This window comes from Notamacropus eugenii, chromosome 2, assembly GCF_028372415.1.
Source record: "Notamacropus eugenii isolate mMacEug1 chromosome 2, mMacEug1.pri_v2, whole genome shotgun sequence".
NCBI classification, from domain to species: Eukaryota; Metazoa; Chordata; class Mammalia; order Diprotodontia; family Macropodidae; genus Notamacropus; species Notamacropus eugenii.
The window spans coordinates 279,742,236-279,765,378 of NC_092873.1; the positions used below are offsets into that span (position 1 = coordinate 279,742,236).

At 34.4% G+C, this 23,143-nt stretch overlaps 1 protein-coding gene across 2 annotated transcripts in view; it reads right to left on the reverse strand.

Annotated features, from left to right (window-relative positions):
- Positions 1–23,143, reverse strand: part of COL11A1 (collagen type XI alpha 1 chain) — a 276,695-nt gene that overhangs the window by 24,438 nt on the left and 229,114 nt on the right. For both annotated transcript variants that reach the window (XM_072644156.1, XM_072644155.1), the window contains exons 50-57: positions 19,766–19,819; positions 19,238–19,345; positions 18,954–19,007; positions 18,035–18,088; positions 16,042–16,095; positions 1,930–1,983; positions 1,697–1,804; positions 1,558–1,611 (exon numbers count right to left, since the gene is read on the reverse strand). In XM_072644156.1, the coding sequence (XP_072500257.1) occupies positions 1,558–1,611; positions 1,697–1,804; positions 1,930–1,983; positions 16,042–16,095; positions 18,035–18,088; positions 18,954–19,007; positions 19,238–19,345; positions 19,766–19,819 (540 nt within the window). The remainder of the gene's footprint in view (positions 1–1,557; positions 1,612–1,696; positions 1,805–1,929; positions 1,984–16,041; positions 16,096–18,034; positions 18,089–18,953; positions 19,008–19,237; positions 19,346–19,765; positions 19,820–23,143) is intronic.

Consider the following 23,143-nt stretch of genomic DNA (forward strand, 5'->3'; position numbering starts at 1 on the left):
ATGAAATTTAACATATATGAGGGCTGGAAGGTGTTAAGGTAAAAAAAGAGTATTGGATTTGGAACCAGAAAAACTTGGGTAAAATCTCAAGTCCTATTATTTTACTACTTGTGAGACCTTGGGTATTTTACTTCTCTTAGTCAAAGTTTCCTGATCTATAAAATGAGTGCTGGAACACGTTAACTCTGATCTATATTCAGACATTGTAATATACTTACATGACCAACAACTGCATTTCTGAAGCTCAGAGATCTGTTTAGAGAGCAGAGTTTCTTCCCTTTTCCCCTAATTTGACACAAAGTAAATCCTTGCTCCCAATCATAAAATAACCATCCATTTACAAACAGCACAGCTGATCAAATAAGATACTCTATTTAAATATTTAATGTGGATTTGGGGAGGTCAGAGTACTGTTAAAACTGGGTTCGTTAATTCACAGTGATATTCAGTGCTATGAAAATGTTTCCTTTCTTCAGTAATAGAGTTTGATGTTTAATCTTTCTGTTGACATGCATTACTCATGGAGAGAAGTATTTAATCATGGAATGACCATAAGCATAGGTCAGTGTGATTTTTTTTAAAGAAGTGCCATGGAACTTGGTGAGTTTCAGAGGAATAATAGCCTTTAGCTAGATCAATTGCATCACTATATCAAATAGAAATTCTTTTCATCCAAGGAATGTAGGAACCAAACGTTCTTCTAATCAAGTATTCTATATTCCAAAGACTTTGTTCCATCACTTAGCATAAATTTCCTTCTTATTGGGGCTGCATTGCCACTGAAGTACTGTTACTGCCACATCATCACATGGAGATGGCTTGTGAGGTCTTCATATCCCTACCTACAGACCATTGACTCTGGATGACTCTAGAAAGATAGAAAGACTTTGAGTAGTGACAGACAATGCATCTCTCATATGAAAAACAATATAGCTAAATTAAGAGATGATTCATCAGAAAGTTGATTACCAAACAATGAAGGCTTTTGTCCTCATGAGACTGTCCATTACGGCAACAAAGATTTTTCTTGAATAAATGAATGAATCCAAAAGCAATGATTAAATCTTTACTATGTACCAATCATTGTGCTAAATATCAGGGATGCAAATTTTGTTTTGTTTTTAAAATAACTACCTTTTGATGAGAGGTAATTAATTTACAGTACAAATTGTAACATATTTTCTTGGGGGGTGGGGTGGAAGGGCAATGGCTGAAGCAGGAATCTGTTTTGCTTAATTACTCATTTAGGGGAATGATGAACAAGGAGCTTTGTTTTTGATCAGAGCAGTTACGGGAATAATGAGTGGAGATCTAGAACAAATGATTGGTACATTCTTTGCACAAATGTTAGTCTTGTTTTGATAACTGCTTTGGTGTCAGAAATATCCATGACAATGAAAAGACAAGTCTTTTCTAGTATCAGAACAGATATGAACATTCCAGAACATAATGCTAAGCATCAATTGTATGGTTAAATTAAACTTGCAGGTAATTATTAAAATTACAGGCGTCTTTTGAAGAATTACTTCTTTTAAGAGATGAGAAGATGGTACTTACTAAAGGACCAGGTGGACCATCTTGGCCTGCAGCTCCAGGAAGCCCTTGTTCTCCCTATGAGAAATAGATATGACTTTAAACTGGAAAAATATTGTGAAAGTTAATGGTTAAAGTGTCATCTGTCATTCAGAATACTTACCACAGGACCAGGAATACCTCGAAGACCTTCTGGGCCAGGTTTTCCTGCTGGTCCTTGAGGGCCAACAGGGCCAGTTTTGCCAGGGGCACCTTCTGATCCTGCTTCTCCCTGTCAGAAAATACAACCTATGAATATATTTAGCACTGAATCACAAAAAAAGGATTTTGTAAGCCAAGTAAGCTTCAGCTGGTTCGTAGGCTACTCAAGTATAGATCTTTAGGCTTTGTTTTTACCTTGGCACCTTTTTCTCCTTGTCTTCCTTCTGACCCAGCAGCTCCAGGAGGGCCCTAGAGGGAACCATTACAAAAGAAATGTTAACATTTGCATTTGATATGAGTTCTATATCCATACAAAATATAATCACAATCTTAGCCATTTAAATTGTATTAAATGGACTCTAATGTACTTATAAACATAAGTACTATTTTATTTTAACTCCAAATGGGGGAAAAAACATTTTACAGTATAGATAAACTGGTTGGTAGAGTATTAAAATAAATTAAATATAAACTAAATTGAATACCAACAAGAACAATGTAGAACTTCATTGGGAATGAAATATTAACAGAAATACAAGAAAAAAGGATATTAAAACCATATAAATGTAGTTCTATAACTATAGTCTATTCTCATGATCAAGGCCACTCAGGTGTATTTCAAAGGGTATCGGATATTTCTTGAAACAACCCACACACTCGATTATTTTATTTCTCCCATTAACTTATGACAATAAAATGCTCTAAGTCCTAAGTGTCATAGATTAGATTGTGTCTTACTATACACAAATTTATGATCTTCTTCCTCTTTCTTTCTTTACATTATAAAGTTTGCAACTTTTGAAAATGATTTTGTTATAAAATAAGTTCCCCAAACATTCTGAAGCCCAGGAGGTCTATCAATAAATTATCAAAACATATATAGAAAGAAAGATATACACACACATATATACATATATGTATATATGTGTGTGTATGTACATATATCTACATGAATATATACATATACATACATACATACTCATATATATCTATATATTTATATATTTATGCTAAAAGATATGGCAGAGAGTTGATCTCTCTTTTTCTTTAATACACAGGGGATGGAAAAGGTGGGAAGATTCTGATTCTGATCCAGTTTTAAAACCTGGCTCTTCCAACACACAAATTTCAAAGAATTGATCTGCATTGTATTGTTTGATGGGACTTTGGTGACAATCTAGTCCAGCCAATAGCTAAAACCATCACCAAGCATTTATTAAGTCCCTACTACGTGCCAGGTATTATGAAATGAACTGACTCTACAACATATAAGTGTTCATCAAATATTTGCCTGAAGAACTCCAATATGGCAGAACCCACCTGAGTTAGCAAATTGCATATTTGAATATTTCTAATTGTTAGTATTTTCATGACATCAAGTTTACATATATTTCTTGGCAAACTTCTACACATCACTCCTAGTTCTCTCTGGGTTCTAACAAACTGAATACTTCTTTTCTAAAATATACTCTTTATTCTCAGATATACTCCTCGATCTGATTGCTACACAAAGTCAGAAGAGCAGATTCTGTTATTTTTTAAAGACAAAATTTACTATAATAATTTTCTTTATTTGGTTTTAATTAATTTCTATTTATTCATGGTATAATTGATCTTTACATATCTAATATATTTTTCATCTTTTCTGGTCAATTAAAACAGATTTTTAATATACATATTCACACATTTATTACCATAATTTAACATTTTAGTCATCTCAGTCTCAGAAAAACTGCAGGTAACATTGCATGCAAACTGTACTTTAAAACCAAAGTAAAACCTTATAAGGTTTTACTTTGGTTTTAAAGAAACACACACACACACACACACACACACTCCCCTAATCTGTAATATTTAAATCTACACCTTAACATATAATTAACACCCATAACTATTAGTTATGCTTAGAAAATGCTCATCAGATATGATTATTTTCTTAGGTAAGTCAGTGCAACCATGACGTATTTTTTTAATTTAGAAATTAATTTTAATTTAATATAAATTTTAAATTAAATTAAAATTTTAATTTAATTAATTTTTCAAATTAATTTAATCATGTCATGGTGATAAATTGAATCAGGATGATCTAGGTTCTAAACCCATTTTTAAAATCGTGATAATGAGTAAGTGTTAGGATTAGTTTATTGCTAGGCACTACTTGACAGAAGTGACTCCATCTGCTTAATTTCTGATGATCTCCTTACAGAGCAAGTTCTTATAAACTCTACAGGTTAATGGTTTAGTCAGCTTCATTTAGGCAATGAATGCAAGATTCTCCAATCACAATCAGTTTAGCAAACTTCATCTAATCCAGGAATACAGGGTTAGATTGATAAGGGACAAGAAGTGCCACACTTTGAGCCATCTGATGATTGACTTTCCTGAAGGTCTCCCTAACATTTAGTCCTTGTGAATCTGTCTGGCAACAACAGCCAAAAGATGGAGAATTCAGAGCTCTGAGTTCTCCGTTGTCTCATTCTTGCAGTGCCTGACCTGAGCACTTGTGTTCCTTCTCAATACCTGAACCATGATCTCCTCACAAGTCACTTCAACTCTGAATTTCAATTTTTCCTCATTTAATAAAACAATGATAAAAACGTGTTTTTTTCTTAACACTTTGTAAACCTAATGCACTAGAGAAATTGCCAGCTATTGTTACAAGGAATTCAGTAGATGTCATTGTGTTTCCATTACTCTAACTTCAGAGTCACACTGACAGGTTCCTGCAGGTCTGGAAGGAACTTGCTAGTATTGAGTATAGAAACAGACTGATATAGAAAAGAAATGATCTATATTACAGGCTAAATGTTGACAAATTATCATACACAGGCAAAATTTGATCTGAACAAAGAATGGCTTAATTGTTAGTTTGCAGACAATACAAAAAGTTGGTGGGCTCCACGTGGTCTGCCAACTGTATTTTGCCAACTCCTAATACCTAACAGCAAAGATATGTACTCAAGGTATCATCCAGAACTCTTTTTCTATTTTCAGGCCAGACAAAAACAACTGCCACAGTGGCTTCTTTTAACAATCACTCAAGTTGGAAATCACATTTTTTTTCTCTATGAAAAAATGAACAAAACGTATCTCCTTGAGTCACAACAATCTGGGTTCAAATCCCACTTCTGAAACTTAGGAGCTGTGAAAACATAGGAAAACTGTTTCATCTCTTCTGTTTCCTCTTTTGTAAAATGCTTATACTATTACCTATAGTATATATGGTTGCTATGAGACACAAATGAGAACATAGAATGACAATTTTTTTTTTCTATGGAAGGGCGTCCCCTTTTAATTCACAGACAGAATAATAAGGGTTAGAGAGGCTTAATGAATTTGGATAAAGTGGTTCGACATAAGCGGCAAGAAGCAAAAATAGGACTTTAACCCTCCCTCTCTGATTATACATGCAATGCTTTTTCCATAGTATCAATGTACAAATGCACATAAAAGTCCTATATGCATGTTAGTAGTAGTAGTTAAAATTTGTTGTTGATGGTGGTGGTAGTAGTAGAAATAGTGTCTTCTCTATTCACAAAGGATGATAAAAAATCATTTTGGCCAAGCACATTCTAGAAACGTAAAGAGATTTTTTAAACTATATTTTCAACTAAAATTATTTTATAGCAATTGAACTGATAATTTTCTCAGTGCTTCACTTTACAGATGAAACCACTGCTTACTTCTAAATGAAGTAAATGCCTCACACCTTGATATTTTAATAGCTAACATATTCATAGTAACTTAAAAATGCATCCTTCACTGAAATCAATTAATAACATAACTATTGCTTCAACTACATATCATATCTTTCCTTTGGCAATGTGTGTTGCTTGATTTAAAAGTCTCTTAATATTTGCATTTTTCAAATTATCGGTAACTTGAAACATAAAAGGCATAAAAATATTTTATTCAGCATCTGACAGTTTTTTCTCTAATAAGACAACATGAAGCTAACTCTAGGCTTCAGACAGCTGGGATAGTAATTCAAATATTCAAATTCCATGACTTGTTGATACAAGTTAATATATTTTTTTGGTGCCTTAGGGAAGTACATACTTATTCCAAAGTACAGATAGTCATGAAAGGATGTATACATAGTGCCAATGACCGTTTCATTGTCACCTTTTTTCAATATTCACATGAGCTTATTGCTTCTCTATGCCACTATCATATCATGTCAATCAATATTTTATTAGAAAAATATTATTACTGTTAATGGATAAGACTCACATATGCCAAAGAGAATATATTTTAAAATAATTTTTTCTAATCACGGGTATTTTTGACCTCTTGTTTTAAAGAAGTGAGAGGTCTATATCTCAGTTGGCTTTGAAGGGAAAATAATACTCATGCAAGGGAAGGGGAAATAAGATAATAGGATCATGAATTTATAGCTGGAAGGAACACTAGAAGCAGCAGAGTATAGCAGATAATATCCTGGCCTTAGAGGTAATAATATATGGGTTCAAGTCTCTGAAACTGATTAGCTATGTAATCATGGGTAAGTCATTTAACATATCCTAACATCATTTTCCTAATTTGAAAAAGAGAAGAATTATAACTGTAGCAAGAAATTCACAAGTTAACATGAGCCTCAACTATGTGTGAAAAATGAGTATGCACAATGCTTTTCAGACTTCAAAGAACTATATAAATATCAGCAAATATTAGTGTTCACCTAATCCACTCATTTCATAAATGAAGAAACTGAGGCAAGGAGTGACAAAGCCATTTGCTTAGGGTCATACAAGCTGCTAATGACCATGACTCTGACAAAGTCTCAAATATTATTCTTGTAGAAAAGATTTACTAGACAACAATCTAATAAAATCTATTAAGATGGAATATGAATAGTCAAACCTATTTTAATATCAGCTTCATCTCCAGTAGGGTAATGAAGGGATTTTTGCTTGACCTTATACAGTCTAACATTTTTTTTTTAATCATTGACTTGAATATGAGTATAGATGGCAGCCTTATCAAATTACAGATGACACAAACCTTGGAGGGATAATTAACAATGTATGACAGAGTCAGGATTCAATGAAGATTTTGATAGGCTAGAATTGTAGGTGGAACAAAATAAGATGTAATTGAATAGGAATAATTGGAAAATCTTATACTTGGATCAAACCAAATCAACATCACAAGTACAAGACAGGGCTAGTTCATATTTGGTTTAACAAAAAACTATAATTTCAATTAATTGAAAGCTCATTATGAATCATTAATATAATGTGGAGGACAAAAAAAAAAAAAAGATAATTCAGTTTAAGGCTACATTAAAAGACACAGAGATCCCAGGAATAAGAAGGTGGTAGTTTAGCTGTACCCTGCCACACTCAGACTACATTACCAATACCAAGTTTACTTCTGACCATATGCTAGGAGGAATACAAGTAGGAATGTGTCCAAACAGAAGCAATTAATTAGCACTCTAAAAGACCTTGGGTTAATGATTCATAATTAGAGGTTAGTGGAGGTCTTCAGGATGGAAAAAGAAAGATTATAACTAAGTATATTCAATGAGATCTATAAATAGGATAAATTGGATTATTATAGATATGTAAAGGATAATTTGGATCAACTGTAAATATATATATGTAATATATATATGTATATTATATGTGTGTATGAGAAGAATTTTACAAACCTTAAAGCATTATCTGAACATCCTCTATTCACTTTTTGTAGGAGCAAAGGACTAAATAAAAAATAGCAGTGTACTAGTTATGACAGAATTTTCAGTAGCTATCCAGTTCAGCAATGAATCCTTTAAAGAAACTGGAATGGGAACTGGACCCATGATTTCCCATTATAGGGAATTCATGGGTGAAGAAACTCTCTTTCCCAGTGCAGGTCATCATCTTTCCTGCAATTTACAGTCTTCAAGAGAAGAGCACTGAAAGATCAAGCAATTTGCCCAGAGTAACAGAGTAGAAATTTCAGAGAAAATCTCGGAACCCAGGTCTCCCAGGCTTTGAGACCAGGAAGGTCTCAATGCCTTTGTATGACTCTCTCTTTGAATCCATTTTCAATGTGTCTTATTCAGAGTTTCTGGGTTCAAAAATCTGGATTCTCTCATTTACAAAGTTTGGACCAGGGCAAATCCATTCTCTCTAAGCTCAGTTTGCTCAGGTGTAAAATGAAGGAGGTTAGCTAAATTCCCTCTGAAATCCTCTTCAGTTCTCAATCTAGAATCCTATGATCTTAAAGCTATAGAATAATTGCTTTTCAAACTTATATGAGCTCATTATATAGAGATCTGAGTCCCAGATAGACTAAAGCAAAAGTAACAAGCAATGAGACTGTTCACATTTAGTTTTTTTCTGTTACCTTGTTTCCCTGAGTTATATAGTACTTTGAACTACATTAAACTGGTTGACACTTGAAGAAGAACAAATATATTAATTGTACATATTAAGAAAAGACCTGGTTACGATTTTATTGGTTATTTTAATGATATTATAAATTTGTTTTAAACTAGTGGAGCAAATAGATTTTTGCATAAAATAGATAAAGCCAATTAAATATGTCACTTCCAAGGACCAATTTAACACATTTTATTAAATAGTGTTCAGCTTATTTTTAATGATATTGTCATACTTTAAGAGTAAACAATACAAATAATTGCTCACTAAAGACTACCTAAAGGTTGAAAAATCTGTAGCTATTCCATAAGAAGAACATACTCGATCAGTTTTGATTAGAAATATTTATAATGAAAGTCATAATAGTCCTCAGATGTCAGATAATAATGAGATAGCTTCATAATTCATAGCCCTGAAAGCCCTACTAATTTTGTTTGTAAGTGACTAAAGTGGATTACAGAACAATTAATGAAATATTTTAAGCTGGTATTTTTCAGCAGAGGATAAACATTTCTAAATTAAACTACTAAAGAATTCTTTTTAACATAGCAACAAAAAATCAGTCTACATAAATAGACTCAAAATACTTCAGTCTTTCAATCTTATTGATTACTGTATACTCAAACAACATGACTTTTCTGTTTCCTTCTGACTGGTAGACATTAGGCTGATCAGGCAAAGGATATTTTCAATTATTACTCTTACTACTGCTATTGCTGCTACTCTTCTCTTCTTCTTCCTCTTTCTCCTTCTCAACCACCACCACCACCATCAGTATCACCGCCACCACCACCACCAGCAACACCACCACAATCACCATCATCACCACCACCACCACCACCACCAATATCACCATCACCACCACCACCACCACCAATATCACCATCACCACCACCACCACCACCACCACCACCACCAATATTACCATCACCACCACCACCACCACCACCACCACCACCACCACCATCACCATGACCATCACCACCCCCATCACCATCACCACCCCCATCACCACCACCATCACCATGACCATCACTACCACCAGCACCACCACTACCAGTAATAGCAACAGCTAACATTTATATTTGTAATGAGTTTTAAATATATTATCTTATCAGATACAATAAATTTGGGAGTTGCCATTGTCATCCTCATTTTATAGGTGAGGAAACTAAGGGTGGGAGGTTGTGGCTTGCCCAGGGTCACATAGTGAAAATTTGAAACCAAATTTCTGATTTTATGTCTGGAATCTATCCACTAAACCAATTAACTATCTGAGTTTAAATTGTTTAACTTAAAATGTGCAAATGACAAATACTGAGGTAGTCATATAATTATGAAAATATCAGATATAAATACCCAAAATTTTGTCCTTGTCCATACTCCTATCACTTTCTAATATATTCTAGAATCATTTTAAGATCTTGCCCCCAAATTAATTTCTACTCTGCATAAGAGAATGAAGGAGTTTTGAAAAGCATGTCATAGGATTATTCACATTCAATCTATATTATGTCAAAATAAGCAATTTCTAAAAAGATAAAGTGCATAAAAAGTGACTTTGAATTAGCATTGGTTTTACAATACAATAACAACAAAATGTTATATGGACAATATATTTATTTTCAAAGTAAAAAGCATGTTGTGGTTATAAATTTCCCTAAAACATGTTTACAATGAATATTTGGTATTAGAAAATTTGTATAAAATGTTCCACAAATTCTAAGTGCTATATAAATGCCCTTCATCAAAATAAGAGAGAAAGAGAGAGAGAGAGAGACAGAGAGAGAGACAGAGACAGAGAGAGAGAGAGAGACAAATACAGAGAGACAGAGAGAGAGAGAAAGGGGGGAGAGAAAGGAGTTCAGATAGAAACAATCCTGGAACAAAACTTGCAATTATACTACTATTTTATATTTAACATTCTATAAACCATTGCACTAATTGATAAAATGATCTATTATTTTTCCTGTCATTACTATATTTAATACCAGTAGGGTTTTAGGTATAAAATGTATATTTAAGATGCTTTTTTTCCTCATAGAACACACATAGTACATACATGTATATTTTGTATACACATGTACAGATGTAGTACATGTACAATACATACTTATGCATTGGAACTACATGTGCATGTACATATCTATATACCTACATATGCCTATGCATACTTTTCTCCTGCATGCATCAATTGATTTCCCTATCATTTGTTATTGTCTTTTTAAACTTTTACAGTGGTGTATCATGAGAGCATTGTATATGGTTCTCAAGTGGAAGACAACAAAAAATGATTCTCCTTTTCAACAGTGTGTCTCTGAAAAGTGACAACCGATCACATGTTAAAATCTGACTGACTCATTTGTCAGATATGCAAACAGTTTTTGTTTGTTGATTGACTGACTAATATGTGATATTTGACACCAAAGATTTAGTAGAGGAGCTCTGTAAGAAAATACCCTTAGCAAAATGGATAGTATAAGATGCTAGCAATATTTATGCTTTCTGGATTCAAGGCATTTGGCATAATTCCTTATGCCAAATACTTATATAGTTCTTTAAAGTTTTCAAAATACTTTATAAACATTATGTCATCTCATATCAACTCTGGGAGCTAGGTGTTATTATCCCCACTTCATAGTTGAAGTAACCGAAGCAAACAGAGCCTAAGAGACTTGCCCAGGATCACCGGTAAGTTTCTGAGGCTGGATTTGAACATAGATCTTCCTGACTCCAGATCCAGTTCACTATCCACTGAGCCACGTTGCTGCTTTACGACTTTATTATGAAGAACTGCTAGCCCTCCAATTGCCAAAAAGGGGTGACTATGTCTTTGGCTATGCACTATGTTTGAATGGAAGCTAGAATGCCATCATTCGTGTTAGTTATAGTTCAGAGCATTCTGGTCATGATTTAGGTCAGGCAGTCATTGCCAGCAATCATCAATCCATTGATTTTCGTCCCTTTCTGTTCTTCTTTTCTTTCTCCTTTTCTCCCTTCTTCCCTGAAAAATCCCCCTTCTTCAGTACTTATTTAAGGTCAGAAGGGAAGAGAAAAGAGTTTCAAAATGTTTTTAATTTTTAATAACACCATGAAAATGAAATTTAGAACCAAAATTTTTCAGAACATCCAAATCTCGACGTAACATTTCTTTCCATTTTCTACCCTCCCTGGCTAAGGCAGCTGTAGTCTCAATATCTTTTTGTGCTGACTTGGCTAGAGTTGCAAGCATCTCAAAGGCTGATGGTCTGTCCACTCTAATTAGTCAAAAGTGCCTAGTGCAGGGATGGGGAACCTGAGGCCTCAAGGCCACATGTGGCCCTCTAGGTTCTCAAGTGAGGCCCTTTGATTGAATCCAAATTTCACAGCACAAAATCCCTTAATAAAAGGATTTGTTCTGTAAAACTTGGATTCAGTCAAAAGGCTGTACCTGAGGACCACATGTGGACTCAAGGGCACAGGTTCCCCACACCTGAAAGAGTCTTAAAAATGGAATTCTCCCACTGTTAGACTGCTATACCACTGCTGGCTGACTCTTCTTTTTTATACATAGGCTCAGCAGTGTTTCTCATTTTTTCACTCAATCAGGAGATCTTTCCTATATTATATCATCTGTCTTCATCATTAGGTTGAAGCACTATTATCCTCTCAAATTGACCAAAGATCCTCTCAAATTGACCAAAGAACTCTGATCTAGCATAACACTGTGGGTGTCAAGGCACTCAAAGAAAAATATACTATTGAGGCTACTGGAGTTATAAACATGTGATTATATAGTCAATTTAAGGTAAAAGCTGAAAATGGACAGTCAAGTAGCACGGTGGATAGAGTGTCGGGCCTGGAGTCAGGCTCATCTTCCTGAGTTCAAATCTAACCTCAGACACTTACTAGCTATGTGACCCTGGGAAAGTCACTTTAATTCTGTTTACTTCAGTTTCCTTGCCTGTAAAATGAGCTGAAGAAGGAAATCTTTGTTAAGAAAACCCCAGAGTCAGGAAGGAAGAGTCAAACACAACTGGACAATAACTGAACGATCATAAGAGACGACTGGATATTTTAAGACAAAAAAATAAACAGGTATGGGTGCCTGAATAATCACTATTTGTCTATGGAAACCTAAAGGATACTTGGCATTCAGCTGCAAGTACTTCCTTCATTTTGTGTTGCTCAGAGCTGAACTTAAAATATCAGTGTGAATTGTATTTGAATGCCATCAAACACTCAATCTTTTCACAAATAATTTCTCCAGACTTCAGAAGTAATTTTTTAAACAAATCATGTTTTTGCAACCCAAGATATAATTTTGTTTTATAGCCTGCTTCATTTATTGAAAATAAATTATGTATATGGCTTATGCTACACTTACAGTGCATGGTACTTCATAATTTAAGAAGGCAATGTACATGCCAAAGAGGATTTATGTGTCTGCTTTGGCACAATTTTCATTCTGTACATGTTTTGGGAAACACTTGAGTAGACACAGTTGATTTTATACACTTATGTCCCACCCCAGTAATGGCTTTTACAGTGCACTTTATCACATATTTGAGTGTATGAGGGTTAAATGCATACAAATGGGATGAAAGTGAGTCAATGGGGTCCTGTCTACACTGAACAGTTAAACTTAAAGTGCATATTTACTCATATGCAGAAACATAAAATTTGTTCTTGATTTTTCTTTCTTTTTCTAATAATTTGCTGACATTAAATGTATGTTCAGCCACAGTATCCTATGTAAATCACAGGACCAATAGGGTTATATAATTTATTACTTCCAGTGAGAGATGACATCTGGTGAGAATATTGAAGTCTCCAAGTAATTTCTAACACTAAACATCCACAATCAATCATATAAGTATTCAAAGCATCTGGCTTCAGAGACAGACCAACAAACAGTATTATGTTGAACCTCTAACCTTTGTCAATCAATCAGGTAAACAACTTGTACTGAGCACTAACTATGCAGAGAACAAAGTGTTAGCCACCATGGTGGATACAAAGAGTACAACCTTTCACCTTAAGGCATTTATACTCTAGTTGAGAAGACAAGACGTAAACATAAAGAGACAACTAAGACATAAGAAAGTACAGAAGTGCTAAATGTTGGTTCCATAGTAAATATTATGAAATTTACAGAAGAAGAGGGAGCCTTATGAAATGAGTAGAATGGAATGGATGGAAAGCGCTTCATAGAAGAAGTGATATTTGAGTAGGGCCTTGCAAATTCAAATAGCTGCTCAATTCCTATGCTACTTCAGACTGTTAGTGATTCCCTACTCCTTCTTTGAATTTGGCTTACAACCCTGTTTGCAGTTTTTATATACGCTTTTTAGTTATTTTCCATTTTGGTGTGTGTGTGTGTATGTGTGTGTGTGTGTGTGTGTGTGTGTGTGTGTGTGTGTAAAATTTTCCTTAGTAAACTATAAAAATTCATAAAGGTAGAGAGGTTATATCTCTCATATATTTCATTTCTATATCACTCCCGTTGCAAATAATAGCCAATGAATGAGGGTTTCACGAATGTGTGTAGGAATGTATGGGTTGATTTCACACTCATACACTACAAAGTATTATTTAGCTCTAGTTTCTGCCTTCTGAAAACACAGCAAGGGAAAGTGGCTTACATTTTTTTTCTTTAAGGAGAGAGTTATAGTCACATGTTAAAATTAGTTGGGCAGCTAGGTTGCTCAGTAGACAGAACACTAGACCTCGTAAAGACTTGAGTTCAAATTTGACCCCAGACACTCAATAGCTGGGCAAATCACTTAATGTCTATTTGCCTTAACCCACTAGAGGAGAAATGTTAACTCACTACAATATCTTTGCCAAGAAAACTCCATATAAGGAGTCACAAAGATTCAGAATGAATGACAACAACAATCAGTTGATTTTAACCTTTAGGACAAATGATATCACACTACCAAAGATGGTGAAATTATCTTAAGCGTTTTGTATATTTAGGAAAGATATTTGTCCGTTTGAATGATTTAAATGCCTTTGCATGAGAATAAAAGACTTTTTGTACATTATTTTCATTTGCAATGAGTTCCACAGAAGACAGGCAAAGACTATAATTGAACACATTTAAACAACATTGAATTTACTTTACCAAAGAAAAAGAAAACAAAGCAATGCACCATTTAATGGAAGGCTGAGCAATGTGAATATTTGTTGAGTAGAATGAAGGCGAGGGACATTGAAACTATTTATTGGTGATGAGATTTATAACTAATGGGAAAGCCCCATAGTAAGTTGGTGAGAATGCTATTCAACATTTTGACCCTTCCTTCCAAGATGAGAAAGTCCAGCAGGATTTTCCCCTAAAATAGAATTGCTGCCTTTGGAAGGCAATAACAGCACCAGTTAGGACCCAAAACCACTGAATGGAAAATAGATCCAAAGGAAAAAAGGACTCTGTGTTGAACAGCAATTTTTTGCTCTTGGCAACATTAGGAAACTGGGCAAGACATGCAGGAACCCAATATGAAAGTAGAATAACAATAACAACTAAATTTTACATAGTATTTAATGTTTACAAAGACCTTTATATATATATATATATCTATATATGTATATATATAGATATATATATATGAAATCACATCATTTGATACAATATCCCATGATATAGATGCTCTTTTTATCACCGCTTTAGAGATGAAAGCATTGAGATCAAAGGAAATTAAGTGACATGCTTAAGTCGCAGCTAGTAAGTGACTGAGGCAGGATCCAAACTCTGTTCTTCCTGATGCCACTTTCAGTATTCTAACAACTGCATCATGTTGAAATGGACTACTTATATCCCAGAATAACGAATATGTTTATTCTAAAAATAAGCCTCAATGGTTAGTAGAAGAAGGTGATACAAATGGCAGGAAGGAAACTCCTTGGGCCTCTCATATTGTAGAGATCTGTTCAGATGTATTTGTTCTTCTGGAACTCTGACCCCATGAAATTCTTATATTAAGGAAAATAAAGCTGCATTTTGGGCTTTCTGGAAATTAGAATGGCAAATCTAAAGGTTGCAAATTATTTAAAAGGATTAAATTCTTGAATTATTATCTAGTAAAATTTTAAAGGTTATCTAGAGATAATTTTTTTTGTCTTGAACTTTTGGATTTAAATTAATAAGCAACAAACAAATAAAAACTTTATATAAATTGTGAAACCTAAGGAAGGCTATTCAGTCACACTACATTATTCAGAAAGAAAAAATATACTAATGAATTAAAACTGACCTTTTTGTCATAAAAGTCACATATTCTATTCAGTGTAAAGGATAAAAAAATCTTCTCTACAAATTATTTGCCAAAATCTTTATGTGTTAATTATTAGATCTTTTTGGTTAACACATTTTCAGGGAAGGGGCTGAGTTTATGCTAATGTTCAATGAAATAAGAAATCCCTCACTCTTCATGGATGGCATAAATAATTATTAATGCCAAAAGTGATGCTCACAACAATTAGTGGAGGTACTTGTACTTTGACCCATGTGCTCTTGCCAAATTGCTGCCCTACCAGACTTCATGTAATTGTCCAGAGGGAACTGAGTTTTGGAGAGGAGGAACCCAGTTCTCCTCCTAATGCCAAATCATGTATTGATCCCAGGAAGCAATCCTGATAGCTTTACATCATCTACATATTATCAATAGTCTTGGCAGATGCATGATAATTAGGTCCAAATTAAAAAAAAAATCTAATTCTTAGGATGCCCAAAGGATATAAAATGAGTGACAATTGTTGAATTTTTTAATCATAATGGTGAAAATATAATTTCAATTAAATTCCTTATTAATAAACATTTAAACAATTTGCATTATTTTCCCATTTCCTTTTTATTTTTCCTTCAAATTATTGTTCACACAAACCTAAAAGTGTGGGCACAGTAGAAAACACTTGAAAAACATTCCAAATTAACAATCAAGAAACTTACTCTTTTCCCAGGAGGTCCAGGAGGGCCAGCTTCACCGGAAGGACCAGGAGGACCCTGTAAAATGTGAAGTATAACATATTAAAGAACTGTATATTAATTTAATGCCCCAGAATCTTTAAAGTTAGCTATCTTTATTGAATGCAACTATACTAGCACTCCAAAGCACCAGTTTCTCCCCCTCCCAGATTTCTAACCCTTCATCTGTTCTGTCAAAGGATTAATCTCCTATAGATCTGGGCATGACTAGGAGTTCTATTGCTTTCATCACTAAAATATCACTAAAATGGTGCCTACATCAAAATGATCTTTTCCTTAATGAGTTCTCTTAGACGTGAATAGGAAAATATTCCAGTTAAAGAAATTCATATAGAGGTTGTGGCTTAGCCATCATAGTTTTCCCTATTTATAATTTGATTCTAAAAGAGGATGCTCAGTAATCTAACCGAATCTTTAATTTGTGGGATTTTAACCAGTTCTATGAGGTAAAATGAAGTATCTGGGCTAATAGGGGGACTATATCTGAGGATGAGGAAAGAGGACTTTCCTGGTAACCCTTAAATCACAACAAATAATCTACGTAAAGGGAGGATCACAGAAGTGAAAAGTCTCAGAGTTGAGATGCAGACATGGATTCATCGTATCATTAATTTGGAGTTTTAAAGGGCCCTTCAAGGTGTCATGTAGTCCAGTCTCTACATTTTACAGATGAAGAAACTGAGAGTCAAAGATATTAAATCACTTGTCCATGGTTGTATACATATGAGTAATAAGTGTCCAAGTTAGGAATTCAACCCAGACCCTCTGATGCCAGAGTCAATATTCTTTTCACCCTATCATCTTCCTTATATTTGCCTTTCTCTCCTATGACACTATCACCATTTTGTCACAGGTCTTCATCACTGATGCGTAGACTATTGAAATAACTTGTCTGGCCTCCCTACAAGTCTCTCCCCATTCTAGTTCATCCTCCATGCAACTGTCAAAATGAACTTCTTAAAGTATAGGTCTGATCATGTGTTTCCCATACTCAATAAACTCCATTGCCTCCCTTTCACCTCCAGGATCAAATATAAAAATTCTCTGTTTGGCATTCAAAGACTTATAACCTGCTCCCCACCTCCATGTCCTGATATTTCTCATATCCTCCACCCACCTCCACATATTCTACAATTCAGAGACACTGGTCTCATTAATGTTTCTCATACAAGGCACTGTCTCTGTACTCTGGATATTATCACTGGCTGTTCTCCATGTATCAAGTACTCTCCCTTCTCAACTCTGTCTCTTGGCTTTTCTGAGGTCCCAGGTAAAGTCCTACCTTCTACATGAAGCCTTTCTTGTTACCTTTAATGTTAGTGCATGCCCTTTCTTCGTCATTTTTATTTACTCTGTATGTAGTCTGCATGTACACAGTTATTTGAATGTTCTCCTGCAGTAGATTATAATCTCTTTGAGAGCAGGGATTGCCTTTTGTTTTTCTTTGTATTTTGAGATTAGCACCAATGCCTGACACTTGGAAAACATTAAAAAATTGTTTGTTAACTGATATCGTATAGTCTAGCCCATGCTTCAGCAGGAATATCGCTGTGCTATTTTCAAAAGGTATGGCAGACCCTCCTTTAAAAATGAAGCAATGGGGAAGGGCTACATCCTAATATAGCCCATTCCACTCTTGGACAGCTCTAGTTGTTATAGCTTAAAAAATTGACACCAAATCTTCCCTTCATTTCTCTAAATATTATACCATAAAGCATATACCAAAAAGCCCAATCCATCTTTCCACATAATAAACCTGTTTCAGATTTTTAAAGCCACTAGATAGTGGAATCTTGTGGAAAAAAAAGAAAATTTAGATAGATATTTCTAAAAATCAGTTTGAGATTAAAAGAACAATAAAATTTCTCTTAAAAAATGCAACATCATGTTTTTATCTTCCTAAGATGCTTATGAGCTTCAATTAGGTGATACAAAGAATATACAAAAGCTTACTTACAGGTTGACCAGCATCTCCATCTTCACCCTTGTCACCACCAACACCATCTTGACCCTAAAAGAGCAAGAAATCTTTTGTAGCAGCTTACCTTTGGTCAGTACTTTTTTTTCCAGATATGAAAATAGAATAAGCCATTCCATTTAACATAATGCTGAGATTTATTAATGTCATGACAGGTTGGACAACCCAAGGCCTGGCACTGCCTTGTAGTCCAGAAGAAGGAGTGGCAGTTCTGCAATCATCAGTGAAATTGTTGGGATTTAGTTTAATTGGATATCCAAAAGAATTATAGACCAGCACATTATAGACCTGCACATTCCCCCTTCAGGGAAAATGACATTATGGAGAAATACCTTTTCCCATGGCAAAAAGACCTTTCAGGATGAGGATGAAGAAATCAGACAATAAAACAAGCTCCAATGTTATGCTTTTCTACTCAGCTCATGGCCTCCACCTCCTTCCCACTTGTAACCTGGATTTCACCCCTAGGTTCCTTGGTTCTTATTTTGCCTGAACTCATGCTTCCAGACCACTTTCCTTGCAGAACTGTGTCATGCCAGTGGTTACCATATTCCCTCAAACATACTTTGCAGCTTCTCTCTATGTGTTATATCCCCCTCATTAGAATCTAAACTCCTGCAGTAACTATTTTGTTTTCTTAATGTAAGTCAGCCTGAAGCATCATATTTGGAACACAGTAAATGATTAATAAATATTCAGTCTATCTGTTCATTCAACTATCTATTTGTCTATCATCTATCTTCCCTTAACTGTAATGAAGATATATTTTACCCATTTCTAAAGAGTCCTAAGTTTTGGACCCATATTGTGTCCAAAGGTAGATCTATTTTACTTAAGGGGAAAAAGTGGCAACAAGAACACATTCTTCTATAGGTTCTTTGCTTTCGAGGATACTTACAGCAGGGCCTGGCTCACCAGGAGGACCAGGATCTCCAGGGAAACCAACGGGCCCCTGGAAAAATTGAAAATTAAAAACAAAAATCAACTAGTGAATTCAAAACAGAATAAAACAGTTGGAAAAAAACCAATGTTTCTCCTCCCCTTAACAACTTGCCCTCCCCTTCATTTTTGTACAAATGGATGTACATTTTCCTGATTAGTGACTCAGAAACTACAGTTCCATTACGAACAACTCTGGAAACTCCCATAGAGACTTGCATGTCAGAACCTTGGTTCACTTACTGGATTGCCTTTAGGTCCATCATCACCTGGGGGTCCCTTGATTCCTGGAGGTCCTGCAGCACCAGGAGGACCTGCTTCACCTTTTTCTCCTCGTTCACCTTTTGGACCCTACATAATATAATAAAAAAGAATCATTTAAAGGCTTTATACCAAAATGTGTTAGAGAGAAAATGATGCAATCCAATTTAAACGTTCCTATTTACCTGGAGAAATTCACTTTCCTATTTTACAGTTATGTTTTGAATTTTTATTTGATTGCTGCAGTACCAAATTTTAGGGAGAGTACACATACAAGAAATGCTTTAAGTGCCTTATATAAAAGTCAGGTTGTAGATTGAAAATTTTTTTTATTGAAATCATGTTTTTTTCATCTTTAAATGATTAAAAGTCAAGATATTCACAATCGAAAAATATAGAGAGTCTGTACTTAATAATAGGAAAATGGTAAGAAATTAGTCCAATATTGTTGTGTTAAAGAACATTTTTGAATTTGTTGTTCTTTATAATAAAAATAAATGGAATACTTACACCAGGACCAGATTCACCAGGGGGGCCAGGATTCCCTGCTTCTCCAGGTTCACCCTATCATTTAAAAATATGTATATATGAAATATGAAGCCAAACATCAACTGTGACAAAAACTAGTCTAGTCATTTTCACCCTTTCTGAATTAATATAATCTTTTTTTCTCCAATTGGAGACTGGTTTAGTAAACAAGACAATTTAGATGCAGCAGTCTTTCTAAGTGATAATAAATGGTTGGTCTGTCTGTCTGGTCTTAGAATTTTAGAAATGCCAATTCTGATTTGGGACATTATGAAATAGGGTCCAGGTTCAGGATACATAAATTGATTAAAATGACATAGCTAGTTAATAATGAAGCACAAACTAGAACCAGTCTCCTGACTACTCAGTCTTCTTTCCATAACCGATAGCTACATGTTAATTTTATTATTCACTGGCAAATCATTTTAATTAATCAAGAGACGTATTTAATACCTACGTAAAATGCTTGTTGACTTGTTAACTTGTCTTGCTAGGCAATAATGAATATATAAATGGAATAGTTTCTACCTTAAAGAATATTATATTCTGTTGGATGAGATAGCATGTACACATGTAAATTTCTGTAATATATATGTGTATGTCAGCATATATATATACACATACATATATGTTAAACACAAGGAATTTGAGGGAGGAAACACTGGCAGATGGAAGAATCAGAAAAAGCTTTTTGTAGGATGTGGCATATGAACTGAACTTTTAAGAGATGGAAACAAAGAGGTAATGCATTCCGTCTGAGGGAACATCTCATACAGAAGCTTGAAAATGAGAGATATTTTGTGTATGAAAAATAGCAAGACCATTTCATGTATATTGAAGAATACAGAAAAGGAAGCAATGCATATTAAGGTAAGCAACAGATAGATGCTAGAGACATGTTGTTAAATAACTTGCATGCTTTATTTTCTGTAATAAAAATAAGTAATTATTAAGAAAATACTGTAGAATTTGATTCTCTAGAATTCTGGGGAAGGAAGCATTCTTATTGAAAATGGTTAATGATTTCAAAATTAGAAAAGACTTCAGGTGAATAACTTGAACCAGATGAAAAGTCATATACTATTAATGGAATGTATCCAATCCATGAACATCTCTATAATACATTTCAAATCCTTTCTTTGGACTCATTCTTCCTACAGTTATTTGTGGTTGACTTTTTACCCCTAGCTCAGTGGACTGATAAACATCTTCTGGAACATTCTTGTTACTATAATGCTCCATTTACAAATCTGTGAAAACATAACAATCTGTTCTCTTTTAGGAAGCATTCAAGTGAAAACTAAATCTTTCATTCTTACACAGTGCCTTTATTCTATTTCCAACTTTTGAGAAGAAATTTTTCTGAGCTGCAAAACATGGAAACTAAAAACTCCTTCAACTCCTTTGGCTGCCCAGTAGACTGTAAGTTCCTCTAGGGCAAAGGATTTTTTGGGGGGTCTTTGTATTTCCAGTGCCTTGCATATAATAGGTTCTTTATAAATATTTGTTGTATTGCATTATTATCTCCAAATGATATAATTTTTTAAAACAGTTCTCCAATCATTCAACTTAGTTTTAATATGCCAAATTATCTTGTACATTTTTTTGGTCATCTATTAGATAATTATTTTTGGAAGACTTTGAGGATACAGCTTTCTCAATTACTTGGTGTGTATGCTGACCAATGATAAAACTTTTTAAATTATTCCCAGTAAGGACTAAGCACAGATTGTAAATGTGGCTATTTCTACAATAAGGTAAAGGGACAGGTGTGTCTTAGTAACTCAAGACAGTATTTATTCTGCATCATGCCCACCCCTAAGCACAAGGAGACACACTAAAACATTCTCTTAGGATGTTATTAGGAACAAGTAGAATATCTTTAGTGACCACATACTGTAAGTTTTTCCCTTCTATAATTAAAAATATATACTGTGCAAGGACTTTGACAAGACGATAGTGTTATATTGGATTAATATTAAACTGTTTACTTGAATATTACTGTTTTCTCTTTCAAGATGAACTGTTTATCTGTTTAGTTATTTAGGATCAATTAGACCTGCACACTCCAGTATAACTACATTATTTGAAACATCATAAATCATTTAGACAGTCAACTAGTAATGGAATTATATGTAACACATGTTTTCTAGCTGTTTGTTCATGTCTACTGATTAAATTTTAATGAATTTGTTAGCAAAATAATTGAAGCAATTGTAAAATTGCCTGTAACAGTTTCATTATGGAAATAAACATTTTGCATTTATAAATGTTGAAACTTTTCCCCATTATTTCATAGAAATCTTTTGCAAGTCTATACAATTTCACTCATGCTTCATTTTATGCCTGACATAGTACACCTAGGCCTTTGTAAAAGCTTGCAGGCCCCACTTAAACTAGATAAGTAAGGTCCTCAAAAGTAATGCTTCCAGGGAGGAACAGGATTCAATAAAAATGCTTGCTTTCTTATTTTAACATATCCTTGTCTACTGGCTGCTTCCCCACTGTCTATAAACATGCCTACGTCCCCCTCATTCTCAAAATACTCTCACTGGATGTGCCCATTCCCCACCAGCCATTGTCACATCTCTCTTTTCCTTTCTACTACTTTTTACCTCATTCTTTTTTAAAGGCTCTATACTTAAGTCTAGTTTCTTAATTGTCAAATCTAATGGCCCCTTTTTGATCCTCATCATTTTTTTTGACTCTCTGTCAATCACCTTCTTCTCCTTGACACTTTGCTAGGAAACAAGGTTTTTGTGACACTAATATATTCTCATTCTTCTTCTACCTGTTCAACTAATCCTTCTTAGTTTCCTTTTCTGGATTGCTGTCCAGGCCACACTTGATAACACTGGGGGGTCCTATAGGGCCTCATCTCTTCTCTCACAACACTATTTCACATGGTGATCTCAACAGCTCCCATGAATTTGGATCATTTCTATGCTGATGATTCTCAGATCTACTTATTCACCTCTAACTTGTCTATAACCACCAGACTCATATTTCTAAAAGCCTGTTAGATTTCTCAAACTGGATATTGTATAGACATCTTGTACTCAACATGTCCAAAATGGAACTCATTAGCTTTCCACCCCTATTCTAAACTTCTTTATAGCTGTCTCCATGACAATCTTCCCAGTCACTCGGGCTGACAACCTAAGAAGCATCCTTTACACCTCATTCCCTCTGTGCAATCTATTGTCAAGGCCTACTGATTTTGGTTTCATCACATTTCTTCTATATGTTCCTTTCTTTATTCAGGCACTGCCTGGTAGAGGACACTTATGCCCAGACTATCACAGTAGTTGTCCTCTCTGCCTCAAGCTTCTTCTCATTCCTGTTGATCCTCTGTTCCAT